This window comes from Astatotilapia calliptera, chromosome 10, assembly GCF_964374335.1.
Source record: "Astatotilapia calliptera chromosome 10, fAstCal68.1, whole genome shotgun sequence".
NCBI lineage: Eukaryota > Metazoa > Chordata > Actinopteri > Cichliformes > Cichlidae > Astatotilapia > Astatotilapia calliptera.
This window is the reverse complement of record NC_137431.1, coordinates 5,968,585-5,993,314: the sequence shown is the minus strand read 5'-3', so window position 1 is coordinate 5,993,314 and position 24,730 is coordinate 5,968,585. Positions and strand designations below refer to the sequence as shown.

Genomic DNA, 24,730 nt, shown 5'->3' with positions numbered 1-24,730 from the left:
CACAGGCAGGGCGTAGGTGTTGATAGCCCAGATCTTGTTCTTACCATTCAGCTGACTCCTCAGGACTTGCCTGACCCTCTGCAGGTAATTGGTGGTAGCAGCTGTCACTACAGCCTCTTCATGATTCACATTTGCCTGTGGGATCAAATCAAATCAAATCAAAATTTATTTATATAGCACATATTAAAACAACAGTGTGCTTCATAGTCAATAAAAACATGAAACAGTTAAAACAAACAATAAAAGAGGACAACAAACAATAGGTAACAACGCAACAAGCTAATACAGCCAACTAGACAGAATCAAAAGCCAAAGTAAAAAAATTAGTTTTAAGACGTAATTTAAAAGACTGGATAGACTCGGCAGTGCGAATATGAATGGGGAGGTTATTCCAGAGTCTGGGTGCCACGGATCCCCAGGTACTTGTAATTGTCCTCTATGTCTGCAGTCTCGCCTTCTGGTAGTTCGATCCCCTCAGTTCTACTGCCTTCCCTCTGGTCATTATTATCCAACTACACTTTTTCAGTCCGAATCACATTTTCATTGCTGTATATCCTGGTGGTGCGGATCAATAAATCGTTGTCCTGCTCACTGTTGGCATACAGATTGATGTCATCCATGTAGAGGGGGTGGCTGACAACTGTTCCATTCCGTAGTCGGTATTATTGAGGTATTATTTCAGCTGCTCCCGTTTGTAAACCCGCTTGTTCCCATGATTACGCATCATTACTCATCATCATTATTCATCTATGTATTACTTTTATGTATTAGTCATCTATTTGTTGTAATCATCTATCCTTCCAGGTGTTTATTACACAAAATAAGTTATATTATCACACTTCTGGCCACATAGCGCTGATATTCACTGCACATGCCCATATTAACTTTTTCCAGCCAGGTGTTTTCCTTTTCCCATTCTTCCCTGCTCTAATGCTGGGCTTACACTGTGTGGTTTTAGGCCCATTTTGAGACGATTTTTGAGTCGTGCGACCGTTTTGGTGATCGGACCGATTTTGGCCTTCATCCTGCGTCGTGTAGTATAAGTGGGGTAAAGAGCTCCCGACCAGCTCCCGATCATCAATCGCTCGTGAGGGTGTCACCGCAGCCGCTCACACTGCTCACGCGCAAACACGTAAACGTCGGTGAAAAAGACGGAATAGCACAGCAGTGCAGTGTGTGTACTATCCACAAGTGATGGAGGCACAACTTGTAGAACTTTGGAAAGCTCATCCGAGCCTTTTCGATGTGGCCTCACAAAATTATCACGACCACAACAACCGTGAAAATAGTTGGATTTGCATTGCTGCTCAATCACAGCTGCCTGATCAGTGTTTTTCATTAGCAATTTAGCAAAGTTGATGGTGGTGTCTGTGTGAGTGAAAGACAGAGAGGGAGAGCGAGCGACAGATTTTCTGCTATAACCTTAATTTTATGGACGCATAGGGTGAGCTCTCAGGTCGCATCAGAGCATCGGGCCGTATAGTGTGAGAGTACATCGTGACCTACAAACTTCTAACCCCTGCGAGTCAATCGTGCAGTTTGAGCAGGACCTGAATAACGCGACTGAAAAAATCGCACAATGTTTGCCCAGCGTTAGGTGTACTGACGTCTGAGACTTGCACCACAGTGTCAGCGTTTGTTTCCCTGTTGGCCATGCTTCTTGTTGTGGTCATCTGTTGTCTTCCAGTATTTTCTCCGTAAGCGACTTTTCCTCGACCAATGAGATAAGCGGTAATCTGAATTGTCATACTCGAATTGTCATAAGTGTGCTGTCAGCTCTTTGGTCACAAAGCAGGAGAGGGGCTGGGAATTATGTTTTCAAACAAAGTGTTAATTCCATTAAAAGTTATAGACTACTTTTGATTCTCACTGTATTACGGGACAAAGTGCGTCCCTTATTAGCTCAATACGGGACGTGTAATTTTGTTTCTAAATACAGGACGATTCCGCTTTTTAAGGGACGGTTGGCAACCCTATTTTAGATAGAAGTTGCCACTGCTAGCTAAGTCACTTTTGAATGATGCTAATGAGAAGAAAAACAAAAACCTGCCGAACAATGAGGCTGCTGTTTTAAAAACGCCAACTTTCTTGCGTTGGCAATGGGTCGTTAAAATATCACTAAGACACTTTCTTTATGTGCAATTCTTATTAAAACTGTTTTTTAATCAGTTAAAACTGTAAAACTAACGACATCATTGGTTTGAAAAAGAGCGCGAACAACAGCGAACAACTACTCACCACCTGGGTCTGTGCTTTTTAAAACAACAGCGCATTCGAAAACAAGTTATTGGCTGCAACATATTAATATACTTGCTTTTTTTACGGAAAAAATAAACATAACGAAGTTTCCGTTTTACTTACAAGTTTCTCCAAATGTGCTCTCCAGTCGCTCGAGAAGGGCAGCCATATTGAACAGAGTTTTCTGTCAACGTCGTTCAGGTTAGAGAGAAAACGTCATGACGTAGTTGACGTACACATGCGGAGCTCGGAAAAAAAACATTTACTCAAAAATCATAATTAAGAAAGCAGTATTTACTCTTAACTTCTAAGCCATGTACAATTATAACTGTTTGAATCGTTAACGGAACAGAAAAGTTTTAAGTTGTTTCAACTTTGTGAGGAATTTCAATTGTTATATCCACAAACTTTATAAGTCAGGTAGACTGTTGGGGTTTACAGTGTAGAACAGCGCTATATAAGAATCAGTCCATTTACCAAAGTTGAGTCATGACTGGATCTTACTGCATGACCATGACCAGTCCTCACTCCTATAGAAAATCTGTGGAGGAAGTTGAAGCTTTAAATCGAACAGCAGAAGATAAGATACATAACAGTTTTAGCGTTGATGTAAAGAGGAGCAGGCCTGTCCTGAGGTTTGTGCAAGCCCTTTGACCAACTAAAACAAATGTGTTACCACTGTGCTTGGCAGCTGGGCTGCTGTTCACGGACGTGGCAGTCCCTCTGGCTCACCGAGGTCTCCCTCCGATGGCGGTGTGGGCTCCTCCGGCTCGTCGCGTTCCTCCGGCTTGCCGAGCCAAATCATTTCCAGTCAGTTGAATTTACCACAGGTGGATTCCAATAAAGTTGTAGAAGCCGCTACTAGATGTGAACAAAGAATGCACCCGAGCTCCATTTTTGAGTGTCATGTCCAAGGTTATGAATACTTATGTACATGTTATATTACTGTTTTTTATTTTTAATAAATGTGCAATAATTTTAAATAAGTTTTGTCATTTGTCATTATGAGTAGGGATGGGTATCGTTTAGGTTTTATCCGATACCGGTGCCAAATCGGTACTTTTGAAACGGTGCCGGTGCTCAAACGGTGCTCAAACCGGTGCTTAAAGAATGGAGAACACAAAATTGGTCCAAAAACCTCTCATGTTCAGCTGGTTTTTTGTAAAAAGATAACAATGTTAGCCTTTTCTGCAGCTATGGGGCATATATGGTATCACTCTTGGCTGGAAGCAGTGCTTAATCAATGGAAAAAACACAAACTTTGTCCAAAACCTCTCATGTTTAACTGTTTTCCACTTTTTCTTTGGTAATTTTAGCCTTTTTGGCCAGGGTGAAGGGAGTATCTGCCATCAAACAAGAAGACAGCCGCATGTAGCTATGATGAGGTTTGCTAGTTCACCTTACATGCATTAATGTAATAACGTGGTTAGCCTACTCAACGTAAATTACACACGAACAACATTAAGCTACTCACGCAGAGAAAAACGGCTGCTGCTGCCATCATCATCCTCATCATTTCTGCTACACTGGCAGGGCTAGGGGCCAGGACTCTCCTCTTCGGGGTTTTTGGGGGATATTGCTAACTCCGGGTCAGATAACAGGCAACCCACGCACAGTAGATGCGCTCGGTGTGAGGTCTCGCAGCAAGCTATCATACGGCGCATTTCTGGGCTTTTAAAAAAAACGCTATGCGTCGCCAGGTGTTTCATCGGATTTGAGGTGTTACCTCCTTTGACAGTATCACAGTATCAGCTTAAAGCACTTGTTGCAGGCTGCTGAGTTTGCATATTTTGCTGTGAAGTACAGCCAGACTTTTGACCGCTTCGCCTTGGGCATTTTTAATCTGTAGCTCTGCTCTAAAAGAATGCACGTACCTGGACCCGCCTACTATCCTCGGAAACGTAACATTATTGGCTAGAAGTGTATCACAGCTCAGGAAAAAAAAGCACCGAAATAAAGCACCGAAATGTGCGCTGCTTTTCGGTCTGGTTACTACCGTTTATGTCAGAACCAGTGCCGGACACCGGTACCCATCCCTAATTATAAGGTATTGTATATAGAGTTTTCAGGTGAAAAATGAATTGAATCCATATTAGAATAAGGCTGTAGCTAGTGCTGTCAGCGTTAATCTCGTTAAAATTATGTTAATGCCATAACCGCATTAATCGGGCAAATCTATGTTAGCGAGTTAATGCGGATAGCTCCGTGTGCGGGGCTGCACGGCCCTAAAGCGTTAAGGAGCTAACTGTGCTAACGCTAGACGTTGTGCAGTCCAATGCACGGGGCAATCTGTGTTTTTTTTTGTTTTGTTTTTTTTCTTTTTTGCCTGTCCCGTTTGGCTCTTTTGCCATCAGAATTGTTGTCTAAAGGCAAAGAAAGATGCCCAACGGATTTACTTTACCAAATTGACCATCCCAGCCTTGCCATAATGGTCCATTTGATTCACCTTTTATTGTTTATTTTATTTTCACTTACTGAATACGGGACAGACTTGACTGGGGTAAAGAAGGGGAGAAAGAAAGAAGGAAAGAGAAACAGCTGAGAAGAGGGACGGGGGAGAAGGGCAAAAACCAAAAACCAACAGAATGAGCAGAAAAAGAAAAAAAAAGAAGAAAAAAAGAAAAAAAAATGCATATATCAATCACCTGGGTCACCTGCTGAGAAAGAAAAAAGAAAACAAGCAGAAGAGAACAAGAGTAATAGAATAAACAACATCACAATGATATATGGGAATATGACAGTAAATACTAAATATTAAACATTATTGTGCAGCACATAAGATCAACAGAACACAGTGTGCTTTGAGGTAGGAGCCAAAAAGGGTGTAGTTTGTGGGTGTGACCACCCGTGTGTACACCTGTGAGCATGGACGCGTTTGTTTTTTGTTTTTTAAAAGGTTCCTTCATGTAATGATCTGCTAGAGATTGCAAAAGATTGCATGGCACCTGTTCTATAAATACAGTGACCCTGGCTATGAATCACTATTATGATACCAGACAGTGGTAGTAAAAACAAAGAGGACATTTGTTATGTCAAAAGATAATTGATTATTTTGCAGAAAGAAAAGGTTAGAAGATTAGAGCTTGCCCGAATAATCATTCTCTAATTAAGCCAGAAATTATCTTCAAACATGCATATTTTTAAAAGAGAAAACACATCTAATATGACCAAGTTATAAAAAACAACTCTATTAGTTATTAGGTTGCCATTAATCAAAGCAGTCTCTTGATGCTTTTGTATCCAGTGTTGTTTTCTGAGTGAACTCCTGGTATTACTGAACAACACCAAACACCTTTAGACAATGTGAAACCATGTTTATTGATAATAAAAATGGAAATAATAAAGTCTAAACATCAATCTTGACATGAGATATGGTTTCAAAAAGGGAAGGTATGGCAAGTAACAAACAATGGTTTATATGACAGGCACGCTTTATGGGCTGCAGTATTGAGAAAACATGCAAACTCCACAAATTCATGAATCTGCCCCAGACATCTTAGGTAAATTGGTGAATTAGCCATGAACAAGAAATGGTGTCTAAAGCTTATATAACAAAATACTGTAGGAATGGATGGTGAAATGTGAGTTGTGAATTATTAGTAATACATTTCTTTCTTTCTTTTCTTTTTTTTGCTTTGTACCAACTTTTTATTAATAAAATATTAAATTCCATTGTGGAATAGCAGAGATTTTGTACCAAAAACTGCAAATCTTAAAGCTGCAAATGGAAACAGGACTTTTGAGTGTGTCCTCTGTGTGAGGTGCCATTGCCATCAGGAGTGCTGAAATGTTTAGGTCGGTGTGCAATACATTAAAATAAAATTCAGTTAATGTGATTAGGCAGTGTTTCTCAAGTTGAAAGGGGTGTGAAGGCGTACAAGTGAATATTTTTGGCAATGTAATCATTCAAATAAAGATTTCGCTACAAACTGACGAACATGCAGGGATGTCACTGATGAGCACAATGGCAACAGGAAAAACCAAATAAACTACTGTAAAGGGATGTTGATTGCCAGTCAATATGTTTATGTATAAGCTTTTACCAAATGTAGTGGTATTTTCTCATTTCTCAATTTTGTGCCTGCTCTCTTCTCTAGTTTGAGACTCAGACAATATGTCAGTTTGACATTGTACAGGATGTCACAATTCCTAAAATGCATTTGGAGGAGAGAGGAGGCACAGGTGGCTGCTTTTTAAAAGAGTTTACTGGTACTCTGGCACTTCGTTTCAAAAGGAAATATTCAAGATCTAAGAGTAATACTCTGATTAGAAAAAAAATGCTACACTTGTGTTCTAATTTCCCATCAAAATATTAAGAAATGAAGGGTGGCTCAAATCTTTTGCACTGTATATACTTCAAAAATGTGTATACTGAAGTTCTTTTTTCTTGATTCTGATTCAGATTTTTCTATGCAGTGGTATAAAGTATAAAAACGATCATCATAAAATACTTTAACAGGAAGGAACTTTTCCATAATGATGAGCACAGCCGTGTTTTTTTTTTTCCTTTTCATTGAACACTATCTGCAGACACTACACAATGACACAGAAAGCGCACTTATTACAGATCGTCAAATCACTTGCTACCCATGCAGTTCGCAAACTTAGCATCTTCCTCCCTTTAAATACGATTCCAAGTCCTCTTTTCTTAATTGTGTACATTTTCGATTCTCTCTACCGAGGATGAAGCGTTCAATACTTTCCTGAAGGGATCTTTACGTCTTATTTCTTATGTTTTAAAAAAGACAAACAAAACCCAAAGAAAAAACAAACAAACAATCAAACAGAGGGATAATGAGAATAATCCCCACCCCCCGTTTAAAACAAAGGGCAGTGATAATCCATAGTGCAGCCAGACAGCGTCCTCTGTCTTCCTTGCTCTTCACACCACAAATACCTGCCGAGAAGATTTGGATTAAGACTAATGAACTGGGAGTACAATAATCTCCGTTCACGGCGGAGGACCGCCTCATTGTCTCGCTGTATGATTTTTGTTTGTGCGCCTTCGAAGGCTAAAGACGATGTCTATCCGGGGATATTTTGTCGCTTTTTCCAAATGCACAATTTTTCTCTCCCTGAGGATTTTGTTTCTTGTACCTGCAGGGTTGCAGGTCCGCAGCCAAGGGGATTCTCAGTCCTACAACAAAGTGATGGACAATATCACAGTCCGACAAGGAGAGACGGTCTTTCTCAGGTGAGTCTCCCCTCACACAAGTGTCTCGCTTCTGCTACTGCTGTTTATGAATTCCACCGCCAAAGTTATGCACTGCCTGTAGGCTGCCCTAAATGAAATATGTGGAATGGGATCGAGTAGCAGAAGGACTGACGTGCTGTCTGTTTTATCATGCAACCGACGTTAAAAACGGGCGGGGGGTTGAGCGGATTAGTCTGTGGAAAACACTCCATTCAAAAACGACACTGCTAATCTTCTGCAGCTGTTAACTAGAGACACTGATTGTTTTGATTGTTGTGTGACGATGCAGAACTAAAGGTGATGGGGAAAGCGTGTTTCTGGAAGGAGGACACGAGCAAAAACTGTTGTAAAGTGTTTGCTGATGGCTGTAGATGAATAGAAATATAGTTGTGGTTACAGAAAAAAAAAGAACTGAGTGACAAGTCCGTAAGATTTACACACGTTTTGTTTCTTCAGCGGTCCCCAAACCTTAGTTGGACACGGGGATTTGTCTTACTTTTACGTAATGCAATGTTGAGAGCAACAGAACCAATAAGGACAATGACCAAAGCAATTAATTTTATCACTGTTATAGGAATAGTGTTACTACTGTTTAAAGCAGGGCTGCTCAAAGTTAAGAAGGGGCAAATAGAACCAGGCTGAAAAACAACAACCCACATTCATCAAGAAGGCTTCTGCTGATAGTGACTTTCCATATGGAAAACTGACAGCTGCATAAGTATCAATGAAATCTTAATAGCCAAACAAAGGTGAAAAAGCTCACTGGTAATATCCAAACCAACTATAATTTTATATTTAAGTGATTTAGCTGGTGGAATTCTTTCTTCAACTCACTTCATCCATTTGCTAAGTCTGCCAAACTAATGGCCACAGGTCTTTAACCACTCACAGTCATACGTCACTATGCTGCGAAAATAAAAGGATTACCATATGACATATGTGTAATTAACAGATCATGAGACAATTTCTAAATTATCCCAAGCATATTGTTTCTTGCCTATTTTTGCGTGAAAAATATCAGCATGTCAGACAAACCCATTCACTGATATTATCTTCAACATCCCAATGCAGACTGGCTGACAAATATACTGCTTGCTTTTTCTACAAAATCCTCTTCATAATCCATTGTTTGGACATCACAGAGGCCTCTTCTAAAAGGTCATCAGTATGGTAAATAATGAACATAACTTGGCTGTTCCTTCATTAGGTGTAAGCTGACACAATAGGGAGTAAGGCTGGGATAAAGTGCTGACTAAACAACAATACAGCAAGACAAACTTAATCACACTGGCATCAACGTGCTCATTTTGCATTTATGGAATTAATAGAAAAACAAAATAAGCAAACAAGAGTAAAGTTGTTTCACAGACTTGGAACAAATTTTCTCCTTTTAGGATTTGTAAAGCAAATCCTTAAAATGGTAAAATGGCAACTGTTGCAAAAGAACAGTTAAAATTTATTTCAGTTTTACCTGTGTGTTATTGTATAATAGTAAATCAGATTTTTCTGAATATTTTGCACAATTTTTAGCCACAGTACTAGACTCTTGCTGAAATACTTTACAGTCCCAATCAAGCACTGTACTGACTGACCTACCACTATTTCAGCACCACCGATAGCAATCTATCATGTCCTAATATTGTTTAGGAACAATGTCAAGTCCCAACAGTAGAGTCAAAGTTGCTCTAGATCAGTCTAAACAGCAGAGCTTGTAGGGCAACAACAACACAAAAATACATAGCATTCTTGCTCCTATCCATATTGAAACTGTCATGGAATGTCAACCCATCGCTAACCCTGAAAGAAGGTCAGTGGGATTGGCAAGTCTAAACCTACTATGATGCGTATCAGTCCTTCAGGCTGAGCAGTAATGATTGTTTTGGTCTGATTCATACATTCTGTGGCTGTGCTGTGCTTTGATCTTGTTAGTGAGTGCTTGCTCATGAAGTCACATCAGTTGAAAAGACATCTGAATCTAAAGCACATGCATTTATGGAGCTCTATGCACAATGTATAAGACTGCCCAGCTTTATAGAGTCGATGCTTCTGAACAAATATATTTTTCTGCAACTCCTGATTTGCTCATGAAATCAGGATCTTTTATATTTATGGACGGGAGGGATCTACACTATATCAACTGTAGTTTTAAAATAAGCAGGAATGCCTGCATCAAGTAAACCCTCACATTAATATCATTAATTGTTAAGATATTTTACTGATGATATGCAGTGGGTTTTAGATGTGATGATTTGTTTGCATGTTTTCCTTCATTATTTACATTCCGGGGATTCTTGACATGAGGGCAATTTTTATAAACAGGACAGAGGATTGTTTGTGTGATCAGGCAGCCTGCCAGCTGAGTCCAGAGTCTTTCTTTTTGTTCCATCCAGAACAGCTTCTGTTTTAGGTTTAATGGCAATAAGAACTGTGGATGTGTACACAAAAACAGTATGTAAGTTAAAATCCATGGTCTTACGACCTTAAACATTTCCAACATAAAACAACTTAACCTTCTACATTAAATTGATTAAATTGATCTACAATGACCTTTACTTTTAGTTGTACAACACTGAAAACACAAAACTGTGACACAATTCGAAGAATTTTAGAGGCAGTCAGTTTACAGTACAGCAACAAAAGAATATAAAAAAAGAGGACAGAGAATGAACATTTAGCAACATGCTTGAGTCACACTGGAACCTGAGCAGGATAAAAGGCCATCATAGTATTAGTAATCAGGTAATTAGGTTACCTGATGCAGGCAGGGCCCTTACAATAGCTAGGTGAGTTATTTTGTATTACCTTTATAGTACTTGGAAAACTTGAATCTGTTTGCACTTCTCAGACTTACCACTCCTGCTGTGTGCAGTGCTAACAAGCTACACATTGCCCTTTTTTTGACAACTGAGTAAGAGTAAACAAAAGAGTAAACCAATTAGTAATAGTAGCATAATAAGAATTTGATAACCTGCTAGCACTATGAAGGTTATGTATGTGCATTTGAATTTTAATCCATTATTAGAATGGCTTTAAATGGTAATAACCTCATAAGAATAAGGTTGTACTGACTGATGTTTTAGAATAATAGGAATAATAAGAAATATAATATAATAATATTATAATGCCTCAGTTAATCCTGGTTCTCCAGCATCCTACTTTGCTTAAAAGCAATAATGTAAATGTTGTGTTTATCGTTCTGACTTATTAAATGGAAACATTGATGGTACGTGTGGTTTCTGTGTAATAAGCAGGAATTAGGGTTGCAAAATGCAAAACTGCCTATTTCTAGTTGGTAAAAAAAATTAACCTATTGAAGGAAATGTCAAGACATGTTAGCTGGAAATATCTTTGGTGTTTGTTTGGTTATATAAGTAGGAATTAGGATCGCAAAATGCAAAACTGCCTGTTTTTCATTAGTACCACATTAATAACTTATTAAAGGAAACGTCAAATGTGATAATCACCTAGGAATACCTGTTGTAGTTTATGTGTAATAAAAGGAATCTGGGCTGCACTATGTAGTGATTAACATGGTATTAAGTTGAAACAGGCAGTTTTGCATTTTGCAACCCAGATTCCTTTGTATTACACAGAAAGTACCACAGATATTCCGAGGTAATTATTGCAATTCTTAAGGTGCCCTTATTAATTTTTAAAAAGAATTAGAATTGAAGCATTATAATATGGTAATACTTTCCTATTATTGTAAAACATCAGTCAAAACAGTCTTATTATTATTAAAGGTTATTACCATTTAAAGCCTTTCTAACAGATGATAATTCAAATGCACAGACACATCCTTTGCATTGCTAGCAGGTTGTTTTATATTGTTACCAAGGTATTACACTACTTTCTCTAATTGGTGTTGCTTCATCGTTATAGCTTTGTTTCCACTTTATTACTCCATGTTTTGTCCCTTTGTTATTCAGTAAATGAATTTCAGTATAATATTACTCACCTGTAACCATTGTTGCTACAATTATGTTACTTGGATATTACTTGGTTATTAGGTGGTAATAATGTGCAAATTTCCATATTATTACCTTTTTGTTCCCACTTTATTACCAACTATTACCTCATTATTACTAATCAGTAGTCGAAAGCACTACCATAAGACTAATTATCAGTTTATCTTGATGTGAACGGACTCGCTAGTTTATCCCTGCTAAGGCCTCCTGTGGCGAGAGTATAGAGAGTTGCTGCATAGCAACTATCAGCATAGGCACATAACCGAAAACAATAGGAATACAAAAATATGATGATTCATTTATCTCTATTAACTTGATTGAAAATAGTTTAAATTAAAAAAAAATCACTTCATCAGCACTATTAATAATACTCCATTATGGATGTGGATCTGAACATCTAAAGTGCTCAAGCATTACAATAAACCGAAACATGAAAATGCACAGATAAGTTTATTTTGCTTTTTACCTTGCTGTGGCTTTTACCTATGGTGAAAGCCACTGCTGACCCAAAGGCTTGTGTCACATTTGCCAAAAAACATTATAATGATCCCCTAGACCTTTGGGAAAATATTCAGTGGACTGACATAATAATAATAATAATAATAATAATAATAATAATAATAATAATAATAATAATGGATTGCATTTATATAGCGCTTTTCTAGGCACCCAAAGTGCTTTACAATTCCACTATTCATTTACTCTCACATTCACACACACTGGTGGAGGCAAGCTACAGTTGTAGCCACAGCTGCCCTGGGACAGACTGACAGAAGTGAGGCTGCCATATCGAACTGTCGGCCCCTCTGGCCAACACCAGTAGGCGGTAGGATAAAGTGTCTTGCCCAAGGACACAACGACCAGGACAGAGAGAGCAGGGGGATCGAACGGGCAACCTTCCGGTTACAGATGAGCTTCCCAACCCCCTGAGCCACGGTTGCCCCATAAAACAAGATAAAAATTTAAGATTTTGCAAGGTTTGCATCTCGTATAACTGGTATAAAACTAACTCAGCATTTAATAAATAGAACATTATATCAACAGTCAAACATGTAGTTTGTGTTGGGGCCTCCTTTGCTCCTTCAGAAACTCGAACAACTTGTCGTTGTTGCTGTTGGAACCATAAATTCTGCTCCAGAATATCCTGACTATGGAGCATACCCTTATGTCCTGCTACATAACCCTTGGGACACAGTAGGACAATGATCCAAAACACACCAACAAGTCCACCTCTAAATGGCTAAAAACACCCAAAATGTTTTGTTGTGGCCTAGTTTGTATTTAAGATGAATAACTTTAATAATTGACCAACGCGTTTCAGCTTGTGGCCTTCATCAGGGTCATCCTGATGAAGGCCACAAGCCGAAACGCGTTGGTCAATTATTAAAGTTGTTCATCTTCCCTTAAGTGTTGCTGGAGTTCCTGCTTTGTTAATTCTTTCATCCTCTCCTTGCACCTTGGAAGCAGGTGAAGTTGTGCCAGAAATTTTTTGCTGCTAGTTTGTATTTAATCCAATAGAGAATGACTTTTTTTTTTTGTATTGTATTGTATTGTATCTTTATTTGTTTCAGACATATAAAACAAAAAACAATATATACACACTACATATATTTTCATTTACAGATACGAATATATATGTAGATATACACACACACACACGTATGTGTTCAGATAAACAAAAAATATATAATGAAATAAAACAAAATCGTCTGACATAATGTAACAATGTTTGGTCTGAAAAGGAGTAGGAAGAAGTATGAACATACTTATTAATTCCTACCCCTGCTCAACATCTTATTGATCCCACATAATTCACCTAATTCCCATCATCACATACTCCACACGATACACGAGGAGAACCTATATAAACTTGGCTACCGTGACTGATATAATTTGGATATAATTTGATATTTTTATACATACAGTGGGTGATCATCTTTATCGGTATCATATTCTTCCAAAATCAGTTTTCGAAGTATTTTCATGAACTTACTAATTCCTGAGCATTGCTGTAGATCTATAGTAAAACTATTCCACAGTTTTACCCCATAAATAGTGACACAAAAGGTTTTAACCTTTGACCGTGCTTTAAGAATCCTTAGATTCAATTTCCCCCTCAATTCATAGTCTCCTTCTCTGTCATAGAACATCCTCTGTATATTTCCTGGTAACATATTGTATCTGGCCTTGTACATAATTTTTGCAGTTTTATATTTTATAAGATCCATAAACTTCAGTATTTTTAATTTCAAAAACATGATGTTAGTATGGTCTCTAAATCCTGCTTTATTAATCATCCTGATTGCTTTTTTTTGAATTTTACATATTGGTTGAAGTGCAGTTTTATATGTGTTTCCCCAAATTTCCACACAGTATTCCAAATATGGCAATATAAGTGAACAATAAAGTACCCGGAGTGATTTGGAAGGCAAAAAATATTTAACTTTACTTAGTACGGAGATGCTTCTTGACAGTTTGGCTTGTATATGCTTTATGTGAGGTTTCCAGCAGATTTTGTTATCTATTATCACACCCAGAAATTTTGTATCCGAAACTTGCTCTATTTCAACATTGTTTACTAATAATTTTGCTCCTGCATCTTTTTTACAATTTCCGAATAACATAAATGTAGTTTTTTCCAAATTTAATGATAGCTTATTTCTATCAAACCATGTTTTCAGTTTAATCATTTCTTGTGTGACAATTTCCAAAAGCTGATGTAAGTTCTCTCCAGCACAAAAAATATTTGTATCATCTGCAAATAGAATAAACTGTAGTATATCTGATGTTCTGCATATATCATTGATATAGAGGATAAACAGCTTTGGTCCCAATACTGACCCCTGCGGAACTCCACAAACAATGTCCATACACTCTGATTGATATTCCCCAATTTTCACAAATTGCTGCCTGTCTCTCAAATAACTCTTTACCCATTCTAACACCACTCCTCTAATGCCGTAGTACTCCAGTTTATCAAGTAATATGTCATGATTAATTGTGTCAAAAGCTTTTTTTAGGTCAATGAATACACTAACTATACATTGTCTTTTATCTATATTGTTGGTGATATTTTCGATCAGTTCCATTAATGCCAATGATGTTGATCTATTTGATCTGAAACCATACTGACTATCCGTTATTATTTTGTGTTTATCTATAAATTTGTCAAGTCTATTACTAAAGACTTTTTCCAGTATTTTTGAAAATTGAGAAAGTAGAGAGACAGGCCTATAATTTGTGAATTGGTGTCTGTCACCATTTTTAAACAGTGGTGTTACTTTAGCTGTTTTCATTTGTTTTGGGAATGCACCAGTTTGTAAGGACAAATTGCAAATGTGTGTTAAGGGTTTGGAAATGCCCTCTATCACTCTCTTAACGATTTCCATATCAATGTCGTCAGAGTCTGTAGAGTTTTTTGTTTGTGATTTCCCAACAATATCAATGATTTCCATTTCTTCCACCACCGTTAAGAACATTGAATGAGGATTGCGGTCAATGAGTCTAGTTTCTTTCTCTACAGAATCTGTTATATCAGGAATTGTTTCAGCCAAGTCTGGCCCAACACTTACAAAGAATTTATTGAACTCATTTACCACATCTCTCATATTAGTAATATTTCTATCATTATTTGCGAAATACGAAGGATAGTCTGCCTGCCCCGAGCCCTTTTTGATGATGGTATTTAATGTTTTCCAGATCCCTTTAATATTATTTTTATTCATAATCAGTAATTTTTCATAGTATTCCTTTTTACATGACCTTAAAATACTCGTTAATTTATTTTTATATTTCTTGTATTTATTTTCAGCTTCTGTGCTTCTGTTCATTATAAATTCTCTGTATAAGGTATTTTTCTTCTTACATGCATTTTGCAATCCTTTTGTAATCCATGGGCACTCTGCATATTTTTGTTTTTTACTATATTTCTTTACTGGGCAATGACTATTATATAACAGTTTAAATTTTCCTAAAAAAATCTCATAAGCTTTATCAATATTTTTTTCCTTATACAGCATCTCCCATTCTTGCTTGAGTAAATCACTTTTGAATGCGTTTATTGACTCTTCTGTTCTCACTCGTTTGTATTTTATTGTGTTTTGCTGTTTAACCTTCCTGTAATTGCTGTTATACACTATAAAAACAGGTAGATGATCACTGATGTCATTAATTAGGAGACCACTTATGGTTCTATTTTCTATTTCATTAGTAAATATATTGTCTATTAGGGTTGCCGACTGTGCTGTAATCCTGCTGGGCTTAGTGATCACTGGAAAAAGTCCCAAGCTATACATTGTATTAATAAATTCCTCTGTCGCTCTCTGCTTGTTTGGATTTAGTAGATCTATGTTAAAATCCCCACAAATGAACATGACTTTTTGATTTGTCCTAATGAATGTTTTATCTACCCACTCCTTAAAAATTTCAATATTAGAACCTGGTGTTCTATATATACAGCTTACAATGACATTTTTCTCTTTTCCCATACTAATTTCTATTGTTACACACTCTAATATATTATCTACCGCCATCGTCATTTTTTCTACCACCTTGTATTTAAAATTTTTATCCACAAACAAGGCCACACCACCGCCATTCTTATTCTTTCTATTTGTAAGATTTAATTCATATCCATCTATTACAAAGTCCTCTCCTTTCTGTTTATTAATCCATGTTTCAGATACTGCAATCACACTGAATGGATGTGTAAATTTGCTTAAATATTCCCTTATTTTGTGAAAATTTGCATATAAACTTCTACTATTAAAGTGGATTATAGATATTTTGCCGTCGACCTTGACAGTTTTGTTGAATTGTTCTTCAGTATGATAGTAGCAGGTATTTTTGATGTTAAAAAAGTTCAGTTCTGGATCAATGTCCTGCTCTGTGAAGTGTGTTTTGTATTCCGTGTTTACTGGTGAATTTATCTCCTGATTAGCAATCCTTTGTGGTAGCAATGTATAATTCCCAGATAATGAATTAATTGATTGTTTCATCCTTGAATACGTTACGCTTTAGCTTCCGTTGTTGTCTTCTATTACCTGCTTTGATGACTGTAGATTGTTTGTCCCGCTCCTTGCCTTTGTAGTCAAGTGACCTGTTAATATTTTTCCAGATCCTGGATGCATTTGATGACCAGCACCTTGGCTTCCTCCGGTGTACCGTTGAGCTTTATAAATATTTTACAGTTTGCAGTCCAGGTGTTCTGAATTTTACCCAGTTTCTTTAGGTATCGTGCTTTCTTCGCTATGTCAGCATTGGATTTGGTTAGATGGTCATTCATGTAGACGTTCGATCCTTTTAGTTTCCTCCCCTGCTTCAGCAGTGCATTCTTGTGTTTCCTGTTTACAAATCTTATGATGATAGCTGGTTTATCACTAGCATTTCTCCTGGGCAAGGGGTGGCATGCCTCGATGTTATTACAGTCCAGGTCGATCCCTTTCGACTGCAAGAAACCAGCTACTTGTTGCTCCGCAGAGCTCCCATCCAGATCTCCTTGCTCCTCTTTACTGCCAGCAGTCACAGCCCGAGCATATGACCGGGGTTTTATGTACAGCCCTGTGATGATCACGTCGTTCATTCTGGTATATTGCTCCAGGTCCGCGACCCTGCTCTCCAGATAGACGATCCGTTTCTCCTTCTCTGCATTCTGGTTACGTAGCGACCTTATTTCCTCGACTAAGTCTAGGATATATTTCTGTTGTAGCTTGATAGCCGATGTTTCCTCAGTTAGAAAGTCCAATGACTTTTTGATGTCCTCAATTTCATCGGCGTTCGGTGTTCTCTTAGGCCCCATTGCTTGTTGTCTTGCTCGCTCCGTTCACCGTCTTGTCACTGTTGATTTACTTGGTGGTGCCTTGCTAGAGGATCCTGGGCCCAGTGGCTGCTGGAGGATCCTGGGCCTGGTGGAGCAGTAGGATCCTGGGCCTAGTGGCTGCTGGAAGAGCCTGGGCCTAGTGGCTGCTGGAGGATCCTGGGCCTGGTGGAGCAGGAGGATCCTGGGCCTGGTGGCTGCTGGAAGAGCCTGGGCCTGGTGGAGCAGTAGGATCCTGGGCCTAGTTGCTGCTGGAAGAGCCTGGGCCTGGTGGCTGCTGGAAGAGCCTGGGCCTGGTGGCTGCTGGAGGAGCCTGGGCCTGGTGGCTGCTGGAGGATCCTGGGCCCAGTGGCTGCTGGAGGATCCTGGGCCTGGTGGAGCAGTAGGATCCTGGGCCTAGTGGCTGCTGGAGGATCCTGGGCCTGGTGGCTGCTGGAGGATCCTGGGCCTGGTGGCTGCTGGAAGAGCCTGGGCCTGGTGGAGCAGTAGGATCCTGGGCCTGGTGGCTTATAAATATTTTCCTTATGGCAGCACAGTGTGTGACTTTGACAGTAGGGCTGCTCAATTAATCGAATTTTAATCACGATTACGATCTGGGCTTTCAACGATCATTAAAAATGACTGAGCTGATTATTAGCCCCTCCCTCATTTATCCGCGACACCTTAAAGGCCGGTCCGTGAAAATATTGTCGGGCATAAACCGGTCCGTGGCGCAAAAAAGGTTGAGACGGCTGATTAAGAGGACCCGAGGGAAGCTCGGAAAGCTAAGCAGAAGTTATTTGGAGAGGAGAGTGACTGCCGTTGGTTGAAAAGAGAGGTTAAAAAAAAACTTCAGTGGTGTTGCACACTATTTTATATTATTTTTTAAAGTCATTATTCAATACATTGTTATTGTTAACCCTTTAAAGCCGGTCAGAGCAGCACGCTCCGTTTTGTGTAACTATTTTTAAATCCCTGTAGAACCTGAACCGTGTAAGCTAGCGCAATAATTTGTTTTGCATATGAAACTTACATCTTATGCCATCAGCTTGTCCTCGGTCACGGTTTCCTTCCACATAAATTGCATAAAAAGCGCTTGCAGGAACAAAAACATAATATTCCAGAAACACGCTTTGCCGATCCGATCAGCTGTTCGTAACACTTTGCACATTGAAACAGACGTCACCGCTAACTATCACATGTCCGCCATTTCCTGCCCGAAACCGGAAGTGATGTCATTTTCGCGGAAAATGTAGTTTTTTTTTTACTTGTAGGCCTTAAAAGCCTATACTGGTCATGTTTGACTTTTCTGAATAGTTTCTGGGATGCTTAGAACTCGAATTGCACTGCTGGAAATAGTTTATTTTGATGCACCTGCTGTTTTCTTTGCAAATTTGCATCATAGGATTGTTTTTGTTTTTCCTGCAGTATATAAAAATTGCTGTATCTCCAAAATAAAACTATGAAGACACTCAAAATTAATTTCCTGTTGTTGTAAACTATTTTTTGCAACTTTTTTGTATTTAAAGTTTTGAGGGATAAACCTCTTAAATTTCTCCAAGTAAAAATATATGTTAAAAAACAAAAACAAAAACGATTTTCAATTTTCTTGTAGTTTATTGCACTTTTTTGCAATTAATGTAGTTACTATGGACTTAATGCATACATATTATTAAAATATGGGCTATAACAGTTGTATAGCAACTTGAAATGCTCCCACAAATGGCACTACAACATGTAAAAAAATAATATAAGCTCTGGCGGACTTGGTTCTATGGTAGGTCTTAAAGGGTTAAATAAATATCGTCAAATAATCGAGATCTCAATTTCAGTGAAAATAATCGTGATTATCATTTTTGCCATAATCGAGCAGCCCTACTTGACAGGGTGTTCAGGCTCAAAATCCCTCCAGTATGACTGAATTAAAACAATTCTGAAAAAAAAGAGAGGGCCAAAATTCCTCCACAGCAACGTGAAAAACTCATTGCCAGTTTGCCTGTACATCCTGCTGCCAAGGGTTGAACAACTAGTTTTTAGGTTTGATGGATAATTACTTTTTTCATCTATTAACAATTTGTGTCCATGACCACGCGAAAAAATAGATGTGTTTTTTTGACTATTTCACAAACTGGTGTGATATCATGCTGGAAACTTATTTTAAGGATTAATGTATTACTATTTACTGTTTACTTTATTATTCCATATTTCTTCACTTATATTGTACTCCACCAGCAAGGTGTTTGAGAACCACTGTTCTCAGCCAAATAAATTACTTTTATTTGAGGGCGAGAGTAGGACTTGATATTGTTATTGGATATGGTTTATATGGCCTTCGTTAAAGTTAAGAAAGTTAATGCATTCTGAAAGGACTCATTGGGGCAAAAATGACAAAAATAAAAACTCTTTACTTGTACAGGAGTGTCATTTACTTGTTAAAACCATGCAAAATGATTAAACAAAGCAAGTAAGTTTAGTCATGTTATTCAATTGCTTTGCTCTTCTGAAAATTAAATTTACACCAGTAATTTATGCCACAGCAGTAGAAGGACATCATGGTAATTAAGTGGGACACTTTTCAGTTGCAAAATTTTAGACATGGCCCAAATAAATTTAAATAAACAATTTAACTAAAACAAGAGGCAAAGTTCTTGAGACCATACATTAAAATACCTCCCTCAAAATCAATGTCAGTCGTGTCAGGGTTCCTGGGTCGTTGACCCAGTGTTTTCCGTTTTGTCATGTTCAGTTTATTTTCACATCTATGTTTTCTGTGCCAGCATACCGCCTGCGTATTGTGTTCCAGTTATTTCCATGTATCATTAGTCAGACTAAGTTCAGCTGTGTACTCACCGGTTTCTAATCCTTCATCACCCAGCGTGTATTTAAGTCCTCAGTTCCATCCGATCGTTGTCGTGTCATTGAAGTACATGTGATGTTATGTTGTCGTTTCCGCCTGCGTTCAGTCAGCCAGCCATTCAGTCTTTCAGTCAGTCCTTCAGTCATTCAGTCAGTCGTCCAGCCAGCCATTTCCTACCTCTGTTCTGTTTGTTCACTCCATCGACAATAAACACCAACCTTCACCTACCTACCTGTGAGTCCAGCGTTTGGGTCCTCCTTCTCTCATCCACGACACTACTCCTGACAGAATGACACGACCCCGCGTTGTGGACCCAGCGGACTCGGACCTTTTTGAGCGGCAGGAGGCAGCGCTCTCCTTGTGGGCGGAAAAGCTTAAGGAGAGACAGCGGCTCTTCGCGGAGCGAGAGCACGTCTTCGAGGGTACTCGCTTGGCTCTGGGCGGGCCTTGGAGACGCCGCGTTCACCCACCTGCTTCCTCCCATGCACCGGAGCATCTGCCGCGGAGAGTGGGCGTTTCGCGCCGCGCTTCGGCGGCTCCCTCTCTCGCGGGTCCGCTCCTCGCTCACACGCCACCTGGGGTTATGAACCAAGACATAAGGGTTATGGACATTCTTCATAATTCTTCATAATTCAGGATTTTCTGGTAGCGAGCAGGATTTATGGTTCCAACAACAACAGCAGCAGCTTTGTTTTTGTTCTTTGTATTACAACAAACAATCTCATAGTGTCTATATATAAAAAGTGTGTGTGTGTGTGTGTGTGTGTGTGTGTGTATATATATATATATATATATATATATATATATATATATATATATATATATATATATATATATATATATATATATATATATATATATATATATATGAACTCAATGGGGATGTGGCGTACAACACTAGAGGCCAACTCCAAGCCCATAGCACAAGTCACCATCAAGTGCGGGATCTACCAAGGAGATGCTCTGTCCCCACTGCTGTTCTGCATAGGCCTGAACCCCCTCAGTGAGATCATTAACAAGACTGGCTACGGATACCGACTACGGAACGGAGCAGTTGTCAGCCACCTCCTGTACATGGATGACATCAAGCTGTATGCCAAGAGTGAACGAGACATCGATTCACTGATCCACACTACCAGGCTATACAGCAATGACATTGGAATGTCGTTCGGACTGGAGAAGTGTAGTCGGATGGTATCAAAGAGAGGGAAGGTAGTCAGAACTGAGGGGATTGAACTACCAGAAGGCAATATTGCAGACATAGAGGACAGTTACAAGTACCTGGGGATCCCACAGGCAAATGGGAACCATGAAGAGGCCGCTAGAAAGGCTGCAACCACCAAGTACCTGCAGAGGGTCAGGCAAGTCCTGAGGAGTCAGCTGAATGGTAAGAACAAGATCCGGGCCATCAACACGTACGCCCTGCCCGTGATCAGGTACCCTGCTGGGGTAATAGGCTGGCCAAAGGAGGAGATAGAAGCCACTGACATAAAGACAAGAAAGCTCCTTACCATGCATGGAGCATTTCTTCAACAGATTTGATTCAACCATGAGACAGTCTACAACATCGGCTGCAGACTCACCCACCCCCACTGCTGCTGTTCCACCTCTGACACCTCAGACACTTCACACCTCCTCTATTCACCCTGCTCACTCCTCCCCACCCCCAACAACAGCATCCAATACACACTCAACACAAGGCTCCAGCCTGTCTCTCTCAACCACCCAGGTTAGGAGGGAACTGAGGAGGATTAATGGCAAGAAGGCAGCGGGCCCAGATGGCATCAGCTCGAGGGTCGTCAGGTCCTTCGCGGACCAACTGTGTGGGGTGATGGAGCACCTCTTCAACCTGAGCCTGAGGTTGGGAAGAGTCCCACAGCTCTGGAAAACCTCCTGTGTTGTACCAGTGCCAAAGACTTCACGCCCCAAGGACCTCAACAGCTACAGGCCGGTGGCTCTGACATCCCACCTGATGAAGACCCTGGAGCAGTTGGTCCTGGCTCAGCCTCGGCGCCTAACAAGCTCATCACTGGACCCACTTCAGTTTGCCTACCAGCCTGGCATTGGAGCGGATGATGCCGTCATTCACCTCCTGCATCGTTCCCTCTCTCACCTGGAGACCGCTGGGAGCACTGTGAGAATCATGTTCTTTGATTTCTCCAGTGCCTTCAACACCATTCTTCCCTCGGTTCTGAAGGACAAGCTGGTGAACTCTGGAGTGGACCATCACCTCACTACCTGGATCCTGGACTACCTCACCGACCGACCACAGTATGTGAGGACTCAGGGCTGTGTGTCGGACAGGGTCGTCTGCAGTACGGGGGCCCCACAGGGAACGGTTCTGGCTCCGTTCCTCTTCACCATCTACACTGCAGACTTCTCCCACAATTCCACCCAGTGCTTCCTGCAGAAGTTCTCTGATGACTCTGCAATAGTCGGCCTCATCACTGATGGGGACGACAAGGAGTACAGAGGACTGACTCAAGACTTTGTGGACTGGTGCCAGCTGAACTACCTCCAGATCAATGCCAGTAAAACCAAGGAGCTGGTGGTAGACTTCCGCAGGCACAAGCATTCTCCACTGCAACCACTGAACATCCAGGGTATGGACATTGAGGCTGTGGACAGCTACAGGTACCTTGGTGTTCATCTGAACAATAGACTGGACTGGACTCATAACTCAGATGCCCTCTACAGGAAAGGGCAGAGCAGGCTGTACCTGCTGCGGAGACTCAGGTCGTTTGGGGTGGAGGGCCCACTCCTGAAGACCTTCTATGACTCTGTGGTGGCTTCTGCTATCTTTTATGGTGTGGTCTGCTGGGGCGGCAGCATCTCTGCTGGGGACAGGAAGAGACTGAACAAGCTGATCCGAAGGGCCAGCTCTGTTCTAGGATGCCCTCTGGACCCAGTGGAGGTGGTGAGTGACAGGAGAATGGCGGCTAAGCTGTCATCCCTGTTGGACAACATCTCCCACCCCATGCAGCAGACTGTGACAGCACTGAGCAGCTCCTTCAGTGGGAGACTGCGGCACCCACGGTGTGGGACGGAGAGATTTCGCAGGTCTTTCCTCCCCACTGCTGTCAGACTCCACAACAAAGACTTTAACTGAACAAACACACACATCCACACATGTGCAATAACACTAAGTGCAATAATCTTTTCTGGCATCGTTGTATTTTTACTCAGTTGTATATAGCATTCGTATTCTATTTTTATCTTATTGTATATTTTTATTCTATTTTATTCTATTGTATATAGTATATTATTTTATTCTATTCTGTACAGCTGTGTACTGTATTTATTCTTATTGTATTCTAATTTTTGCGTCATAACTTTTGCACTGTCCACTTCCTGCTGTGACAAAACAAATTTCCCACGTGTGGGACTAATAAAGGTTATCTTATCTTATCTTATGGAGGGTTTCACCCCAAGTCCAGCACCCTGAGGCTGTACGCTAAGCGGAAGGAAGGGGGCCGGGGACTGGTGAGTGTCAGCACCACAGTCCAGGATGAGACAAGGAACATCCAAGAATACATTGGGAAGATGGCCCCAACTGACTGAGTGCTCAGTGAATACCTCAGGCAGCAGAAACCCAAGAAAGAGGAGGGAGACGAGGAACCATCATGGAAGGACAGGCCCCTGCACGGTATGTACCACCGGCAGATAGAGGAGGTGGCTGATATCCAGAAATCCTACCAGTGGCTGGACAAAGCTGGACTGAAAGACAGCACAGAGGCACTAATCATGGCAGCACAAGAACAAGCTCTGAGTACAAGATCCATAGAGGCTGGGGTCTATCACACCAGGCAAGACCCCAGGTGCAGGCTGTGTAAAGATGCCCCAGAGACAATCCAGCAGGGTGCAAGATGCTAGCAGGCAAGGCATACATGGAACGCCATAACCAAGTGGCCGGCATAGTGTACAGGAACATCTGTGCCGAGTATAACCTGGAAGTCCCGAGGTCAAAATGGGAGATGCCCCCAAGGGTGGTGGAGAATGACCGAGCTAAGATCCTGTGGGACTTCCAGATACAGACGGACAAAATGGTGGTGGCTAACCAACCGGACATAGTGGTGGTAGACAAACAGAAGCAGACGGCCGTAGTGATCGATGTAGCGGTTCCGGTCTTCCAGTGGCGGACTCCCTCAGACATCGGTGCATTGGTGGTTCTTTGTGTCCGGGGATGGGCGTCCAGGTACACACCGGCTCACTCCTTGGTGGCCGCTTATCGGGGCCTGGAGCCTGGGGCTCGCTCAGGCCATTTCGGAGGTGGGGTGCCCCCGGCCTCTCGGCCTGGGGCTCGGTCACTCAGGCACGGCTGGCTGCCGGCGGAGCTCACGGGCGCGTCACTGCAACTCCCCCTGGCTTCTGCTCCACGGCTGCTGAGTGAGCCCTCATCTGGGACTCTCCTCAGCTCTTTCTGGGACAGTGGCGCGGCTGCTCCTCTGTTGGTCTTCCTTGGTCTCTTGTGTTCTTGGGGCCTCTGGATGTCTGGAGTTTTGATCTCCTCCATACCTGCTTCATGCCCTGGAGGACGGGGCTGTGCCCCCCCCCCCCCCCCCCACACACACACCCTCTAGCAGATCATTACATGAAGGAACCTTTTAAAAAAACAAAACAAAACAAGCACGTCCATGCTCACAGGTGTACACACGGGTGATCACACCCACAAACTACAC

At 40.7% G+C, this 24,730-nt stretch overlaps 1 protein-coding gene across 6 annotated transcripts in view; it reads left to right on the top strand.

Annotated features, from left to right (window-relative positions):
• Positions 1–24,730, top strand: part of ntm (neurotrimin) — a 508,104-nt gene that overhangs the window by 347,667 nt on the left and 135,707 nt on the right. For 3 of the 6 annotated variants that reach the window (XM_026181960.2, XM_026181958.2, XM_026181957.2), the window contains exon 1: positions 6,752–7,432. In XM_026181960.2, coding sequence (XP_026037745.1) covers positions 7,260–7,432 — 173 coding nt within the window. In that variant the 5' untranslated portion in view covers positions 6,752–7,259. Of the gene's footprint in view, positions 1–6,738; positions 7,433–24,730 lie in introns of those variants that run through there. The other 3 variants (XM_080307425.1, XM_080307424.1, XM_080307426.1) reach the window with 3 other exon arrangements.